General features: G+C 32.9%; 1 protein-coding gene across 1 annotated transcript; it reads right to left on the minus strand.

Moving 5' to 3' along the window:
- Window positions 1–1424: 1424 nt before the first annotated feature.
- LOC117908456 (probable glutathione S-transferase) lies at window positions 1425–2486 on the minus strand. The gene is made up of 2 exons (XM_034822048.1): window positions 2097–2486; window positions 1425–1956 (listed from the first exon to the last, which is right to left on the minus strand). The coding sequence occupies exons 1-2, from the start codon at window positions 2409–2411 to the stop codon at window positions 1612–1614; spliced, it is 660 nt and encodes a 219-aa protein (XP_034677939.1). The 5' UTR covers window positions 2412–2486; the 3' UTR covers window positions 1425–1611.
- Between the last annotated feature and the right edge of the window lie 5866 nt (window positions 2487–8352).

Below are 8352 nucleotides of genomic sequence, written 5' to 3' on the forward strand. Positions count from 1 at the left end.
CCCAACAGCTAGCTTTCTCCCAAGCTAGCTCCCCCCCTGGTCCTCTCTCTCCCTGCCCCCCCTCTGTTCTCTGCCACCCTTGCTGCCACCAACAACCCCCACCTCAATTCTTTCCCATCTCACCCACTCTCATAATAAAAAAATAAAAAAAAAAAAAAAAAAAAAATCCATACTTTGCCTTGGGGTCTCAACCAACCCTTGGGGGTCTACAAATATATAAATTAAAATGAGTGGTGACTCCATTATTTTAAAAAAATAATTTTTATTAATGAAAAGTGGGTTTCATTATAATGAAAACTCAAGTCAAAAACAGAGTAAATAGTAAAAATAAATAAATAAATAATTTTTTTTTTAAAAAAAAAACAAAACAAACAAAAAAGTGATGTTTGTTTTTTACTTAATTCTAAATAGAACCTTAATAGTGTTAAATATTATATTATTTGTTTTTGTAGTATTTTATTTATATTAAGTATTAAAAAGTAAAAAAATATATATATTATTTTAAAAAAAATTACATATTATGATTTTTTTTTATTTAGTAAAAAGTTTATAATAAGTCTAAAAAAGTAAAAAAATAAATAACCTAAATTCTTAAAATAAATTATTTTAAGTAAAAACCCAAAACAATAAACACAACGGAAGACTTAAATTAGTCCGAAAGAGTAATAATAATAATAATAAATAAATAAATAAAAAGGAAGCAGGGCAAGAACTTGACTCAAAATTTGACACTGGCATATCTTATCAACTTTTTTAATAGTTGTTCACGTGACATGAGACAGTGGAAAAAACTATTTATTTATTTATTTAATACAACACGTCTTTGTGGAGAAACAAACGGTACTTGAAAATAAATGAAGCTGCAAATAGTAAACATTGATTAGGTTTTTATGGTGGTTTTTATAAATATAACGGGATTTATTAAAAATTATTGATAAATATTTTAACATAAAATATCATTAAAATAAATATTATTTAAAATTTATGAAAATATTTAAAAAAACTTTAAAAAATAATATAAGCAAAAATAATACATATATTATAATTAATATATGAAAAAGATTGATTTATAAATAATATAATTTATAATATTTTATAATAATAGGTAGAATTTGAAAATTCATTTAACACTTAAAAAAATAATTTATTTATTTTATAACATATATAATTATCATATTTATATTTACTTCATGATTTTTCTGTTTTCAATGAAATTTAAAAATAAATAATTAAAATTTTATTTTAATATTTTATTTTTTTCAAATATATATAAAATTAGGTGTGAATATAAAATATATAAAATTAATTCCACTTTTAAGAAGTAAAGACATGCTTGCCCCAGTGGCCGGCATGCCAGGTTTGAGTCCACGCGCCGCTCAATTCCTGTAAATCGCTGAAAAATCGAGTGAAACACGAAACAATGGTGATAAAATGTGAAAAAAATCCCGAAATATCGGAATATGGAAATATCTCTCCAGAATTTGTGTCAGCATCCACTGAAACCCGAAATATCGGGGATATATCCCGATTTTTTAAACCTTGAACTTAGCATTTAGCAAACGCTCTTCCATATGACCAAAACAACACCAGTAAATAGCTGCAAATGTCCTACTACTCTATACCAAACTTCTTTCTCAACACCACAACAAAGCCATGGACCTTGTGGGGGTCTGCAAGAGAAGACGACACACTTTCCCTTTCCATGCACCTCTTGGTCCAAGCGATCAACTTGGGGCACTCCGCCTCTATGCTGAAGTTGCCAAAGGTCTCGTATGCATAAAACCAGCAAGAAAAGGTCACCAGAGCCACATCCACAAACCCAAAATTTTCACCACCAAAGTAGGGCTTTTCCCCAAGCTCTCCTTCCAAAAGCTTAAGGCACTCTATGAATTCTTTCTTGGCTGCCTCCTGATCTTCTCCTTTGGTCGTCCATATCTTCCTTCCAAGTTCAAAGATCTATCAAACATAATGAAGTCAACGAGAGAATATGTGAGAAAACAAAGCATTTTGAACAAATCCCCCACCATAATCAAAATCTGAGCCAATTGCCATGAATCGATGTAAAAGAATGCTTTAAATCAACCGCAAAAACATACCTTCTTGTCTATGTAGTCCGCCCAGAACCTGGCCTGAGCTCTCTGGTATGGGTCACTGGGCAACAATGGAGATTTATCCTTCCAAACCTCATCGATATACTGAACAATTATCAGAGACTCACAAATGGGTTTCCCATTGTGGATCAGAACTGGGATTTTCTTATGAACTGGATTCATCTCAAGGAGCAAAGGGCTCTTGTTCCTCAAGTCCTCCTCTCTAAATTCATACTTGAGGCCCTTCTCTGCCAGGGCAACTTTGACCCTCATACCAAACATGCTAGGCCAGAAATCCAACAAGATAATCTCGTCCGCCATTCCTACTACTGTGATCGATAAGCTTCAAACTCAAGTCTCGATGAGCAACACAGGGGAAATTGTTAATTATTTATAGCAAATTCCAGAGAGAGGATTAAAACCTGGGAAATTTCTAGAAGGTGGGGATGCTCATTCCTTATCTCCTCTTTCATTTTTCTTCTATATTAATTAATTAATTAATTAAAATTATCTGTAGAAAATAAATTAATAAATTTTTAAATCTTGTCCTTTAATTATTCTAAAAAATTCCACAATTTTAATTTTATCGATAAAATTAAATTCGAAAATGAAATATAAGAAGTAATATAATTAAATTAATTTTTTAAACTTTGGCTTGACGTCATTGCTTGAATCATGCACATCATTGCTTTTGTCAGCCCTAGTCAAGAAAAAGTATACTAGTGCCCTGCAGATGGCGACACGTGACTCTTGGTGAGCAGGTCGGCTTATGGTCTGATCGATACACAATTTCAATATATAAAAATTTTAATTTTTAATAAAATTAATATATATATATATATATATATATATATATATATATATGATTAAATACATTTTTTTTATGAAAAATATTTTTTATTTTTATTTTTTATTTTATATAAATAAAATTTTAAAAATTTTAATAAAACAAAATGTTAGAACTACAATTGAGTTTTTGTTTTCTTTGATTAAAAATGTTAAAAAATTTAGTAAAAAAAAAAAAAAATTAAAACCGTGTTGTAGACCCCTTCTTTTTGCAAACCAACTCTAGTGTTTATTATTATTGCTTTTATCAATAGCACCAAAGGGTATTTTATATCACCCCAGATATTTTTCTGAAGTGGGGGACATCTTCCATGAAGTTGCATGCATGAGACGCATGGCAAGGATGTGACCACCCTGAGGCCATGGCAGTAGTTGAAGCAATGGAGTAGAGGAGTAGTTGGGGAGGGGGATGATTGAAAAGAGATAGTAGGAAATGATGATTTGAGCAGGAACAGGGAACGAGAAGGCAACTTGGAAGAAAAACAGAGCAAGAGGATGCAGAGGGGGAGGTCTGAAAAAGATTGACGGGAAAGAGGCATTCGGAGTGGAGCAGAGGAGGAGCTTGTCGTTTTGGTCCAAGTATGATTTTAGCATGCTTTGCATTTCCCATTTCAGATTGTTCTATTCTATTTCCTGTTGATATTTGGGTTCATCTTGATGCTCAAATGTGGATATTTGATATTATACATATTTGTGGAATCTAAGATTGACTTTCATGCTCAAATGGGAAATGAAAAGCATGTTAAAATACTTAGAGATTGTTGTGTGATGATTGGGTATTGAGAGATGATAGTTGACTTAGTACTTCTTGACCTCCAGGATTTTGATGTGATTTTGGGGATGGATTGGTTAACTTCATACCATGCATCTGTTGATTGTTTTGGGAAAAGAGTGACGTTTAGCCTTCCTGGTCAGCCTGATTTTAGTTTTGAGGGGAAGCATGTGAACAAACCACTACGTATGATCTCAGCCTTGCGAGCTAGTTCTTTACTCAAGAAAGGTTGTCAAGGCTTTTTGGCTTATGTTGTGAATGGGGAAAATGATTTAAAGTTGGAAGACATACCCATTGTAAGGAACTATCTTGATGTCTTTCCAAAGGATCTACCTGGTTTGCCACTAGAGAGGGAAGTGGAGTTCACCATTGATGTGACACCAGAGACAACTCCTATCTCTAAGGCCCCTTACAGGATGGCACCTTTGGAGCTTAAGGAGTTGAAGATTCAACTTCAGGAGTTATTAGATAAGGGCTTCATTAGGCCTAATGTTTCATCTTAGGGAGCTCCAATTTTATTTGTAAAGAAGAAGGATGGATCTATGAGACTCTGCATTGATTATAGAGAGTTGAATAAGGTGATGGTGAGGAACAAGTATCCCCTTCCTCGGATTGATGATTTGTTTGATCAACTTCAGGGTGCATATGTGTTCTCTAAAATTGATCTTCGGTCTGCTTATCATCAGTTAAGGGTTAGAAGTGAAGATGTACCCAATATTGCTTTTCGAACTAGATATGGGCATTATGAGTTTTTGGTTATGCCTTTTGGTTTGACTAATGCACCTGTTGCTTTTATGGACTTAATGAATAGGGTATTCAAGCCATATCTAGATCACTTTATGGTAGTTTTTATAGATGATATTTTGGTGTACTCAAAGAGTAGTGAGGAGCATGAGCGCCATTTGAGTATTGTATTGCAAACTCTTAGAGATAAACAATTGTATGCTAAACTAAAGAAGTGTGAGTTCTGGATAGACAAAGTCTCTTTCGTTGGGCATGTGGTGACCAAGGATGGTATCTCTGTTGACCTTGGAAAGGTAGATGCCGTGTCAAGTTGGAGAAGACCTAATACTGTGACCGAAATTCAAAGTTTCTTAGGACTGACTGGTTATTATAGGTGATTTATTGAGGGGTTCTTTAAGATTGCCCTACCTTTGACCAGGTTGACTCAGAAAGGGGTTAAGTTTGAGTGGTCTAATGATTGTGAATGTAGTTTCCAAGAGTTAAAGAACAGATTAGTGACAACTCCTATTTTGACTATCCCTTCAGGCTCAGGAGGGTTTGTGGTGTATAGTGATGTCTCTCGTCAGGGTTTGGGTTGTGTTCTTATGCTTCTAGAAATTTGAAGCCTTATGAACGAAATTATCCTACTCATGATTTGGAGTTAGCTGCAGTGGTTTTTGCACTTAAGATCTGGAGGCATTTTCTTTTTGGTGAAACTTGTGAGATATTCACAGATCATAAGAGTTTGAAGTATTTATTTTCCTAAAATGAATTGAACATGAGACAGAGGAGGTGGATTGAACTACTTAAAGACTATGACTGCATTATTCAGTATCACCCAGGGAAGGTGAATGCTGTGGCTGACGCCTTGAGTAGGAAATCTATTGGTTCCTTAGCAGCTATTAGAGGTTGTCAGAGGCAATTATTGGAAGATTTGAGGAGTTTATAAGTCCATATGAGAGTTTTGGACTCAGGAACTCTTGCGGCGAACTTTAGAGTACAACCAGACTTAGTTGGGAGAATTAAGGCCCTACAAAAGAACGATTTGAATTTAGTGCAACTTATGGAAGAGTTAAAAAGGGCAGTAAGCCTGATTTTATTTTATCAAATGATGGAATTTTGAGGTTTAGGGCTAGACTGTGTGTCCCAAATGATGGAGACTTAAGGAGGGAGCTTTTGGAGGAAGCTCATTGTTTTAGGCTTGCGATCCACCCAGGAGGGACAAAAATGTACAAAGATTTGAAACAAAATTATAGGTGGTCAAGTATGAAATGAGATATTGCGCAATTTGTGGCTCAATGTTTGGTGTGTCAACAAGTGAAAGTTGAGCATCAACGACCAGCAGGGTTTTTGCAACCACTTTCTATTCCCGAGTGGAAATGGGAACATATTACTATGGATTTTGTGACAGGGTTACCAAGGACCTTAGGGGGTAATAATGCAATTTGGGTGATTGTTGATCGATTGACAAAGTCTGCTCATTTTCTACCTATGAAAGTCAATTTTTCTATGGATCGTTTGACTTCTCTTTATATTAAGGAGATTGTGAGAATGCATGGTATACCTGTTTCTATAGTATCGGACAGAGATCTTCATTTCACTTCTAGATTTTGGCATAGTTTATAGAAAGCATTAGGTACTAAGTTGAGTTTTAGTACTGTTTTTCATCCGCAGACTGATGGTCAATCAGAGAGGGTAATTCAAGTCTTGGAAGATTTGTTGAGAACTTGTGCTTTGGACCTAAATGGTAATTGAGATGATTATTTGCCCCTAGTGAAGTTTGCCTATAATAATAGCTTTCAAGCTAGCATTAGGATGACACCTTTTGAGGCGTTGTATGGTAGGAGATGTCGATCTCTTGTTTGTTGGGATGGTGTTGGAGAGAAGAAACTTTTGGGGCCTGAACTTGTGCAGTTGACTATTGAAAAGTTCTCTTTAATTAAGGAAAGATTCAAAGCAGCACAAAGTAGACAGAAGAGTTATGTTGATAATCGCAGACAAGATTTGGAGTTTGAGGTGGGTGATCATGTTTTCTTCAAAGTTTCACCTATGAAGTCTATAATGAGATTTGGAAGAAAAGGGAAACTCAGTCCTCGTTTTGTAAGACCATTTGAGGTATTAGAAAGAGTAGACACTTTGAGTTATAAAGTGGCCTTGCCCCTAAGTCTATCTAAGATTCATAATGTATTCCATGTTTTGACTTTGAGGAAATATATTTATGATCCCTTTCATGTTGTGGAGTTGGAACCTATTCAAATTTCTGAGGACTTGACCTATGAAGAGGTACCCGTTCAAATTGTGGATGTGATGGATAAGGTACTACGACATGATGTTGTCAAGTTGGTAAAGGTCCAATGGAGCAATCATAGTATCCGAGAGGCCACTTGGGAGTTAGAAGAAGAGATGAGAGAAAAGCATCCTTAATTATTTCAAGATTCAGGTATGTCAAGTTTAAAGGACTAAACTTTTGTTAAGGAGGGGAGGATGTAACGCCCAAGTTTCTTTTTAGGAAAATATTAATAATAATAATATTAAATTAATTAATTAATTAATTTAATAAAATGGAAGAGGGGTGAAAAGGTAATTTTACGAATAAATACCCTAGGTATAAATTAGAATTCTGTTCTTCCTATTCTTTTTTGAATCGTGTTCCTGTTCGCAGAGAGTTCCTAAGAACGTAAGATTGGAGTCGGATTTTAGGGTTTGAAGAACATATCTCTATAGGTAAGATTCTAACCCCTAGATTAATATTTTAGATTCATTAGTTAATTTTAAGCACATTAGATATTTTTTTAGAAAATCCAAATCTAGATTAGGGTTAGCTTATTTTTTTTTAATTCGTTTTAATATCAAAATAGTGAAAATTTAAGATTTTGATTTATTGTTGGAAATTGGGAAATCTTAAGTTTTTAGATAAAAAAAAAAAAGATTCTTTGAAAGATTTCGATTTAGACTAGGGTTAATTTATTTTAAAAAATAAAAAATAAATGTATTGTTAATTGTGGCTTAAGGGATTAGAAAAATATTAAAACAATTTGATTTAAAAAAAAAAAAAAACGTCTGTGCACTAGAAAATAGAAGAATGGTGAAGAAAAAAAAAGGGAGAACGCGTGTGCACTGGAAGATAGAAGAATTGTGGAAAAAAAAATGGTTGCTTGCGTGTGGGAACTAGTTAGTTTTAGATTAATAAATAAGATATAGTAATAATGGTTTAATGTAATAAATAGAATGAGGTAGTTGCAGGGGGTGCAATCCATGTGTGCTAGAAGCATGACTCAAAAAGTACACCAACCTAAGAAATAAAAAAATAAAAAAATAAAGCTTAAAATAGCCAAGACATTGTTACTACTTAAATAACTAATGAACTCCAAAGAAACTTCTCTTACATGTAGAAACGTCAACAATAATATATATATATATATATATATATATATATATATATATATATATATATATATATATATATATTATAGAATTTTATAATGAAATAAAATTGCAATTTAATTAAATTAGTAATGTGTTATTAGAAACAAATTGGGAATTTATTAATTTATTTAAATAAGGAATAGATTAGTTAAATTATAGATAAATAGTAATAGTTATTTCTCTTATGTTATATTAGGTGAAGAGTAGATTTTCCAAAATTATTTTTCTCCTAAGTTTTCAAGGACTTCTTTTGAGGTAAGGGAAATTAATACAGTTATTATTTTTTTTAGAAACAAATTTTTATATACATCATTTGGAAATATTTTGAATTAATATTCGTTTTATACATGGATCAAATATGTTTTGTATGAAAAGTATGTTAGAACTTTATATTTTGTTTACAACAGAGAAATATGAAGATACTATGTTTTGCAAATTCGAATAATTGAAATAAGTGTTTAACTCTGGTTTGTTTGGCCCTTGTCAACGGGATAT

The sequence above is a fragment of the Vitis riparia genome, chromosome 19 (genome assembly GCF_004353265.1).
Source record: "Vitis riparia cultivar Riparia Gloire de Montpellier isolate 1030 chromosome 19, EGFV_Vit.rip_1.0, whole genome shotgun sequence".
Lineage (NCBI taxonomy): Eukaryota > Viridiplantae > Streptophyta > Magnoliopsida > Vitales > Vitaceae > Vitis > Vitis riparia.

What these genes read in the sequence shown, in the direction of transcription:
- LOC117908456 (XM_034822048.1), bottom strand. Translation starts at nt 2,411, where the DNA reads ATGGCGGACGAGATTATCTTGTTGGATTTCTGGCCTAGCATGTTTGGT. An exon ending in CGGACTACATAGACAAGAAG is followed by an intron (nt 1,957 to 2,096) that starts GTATGTTTTTGC and finishes TATGTTTGATAG; the next exon opens with ATCTTTGAACTTGGAAGGAA.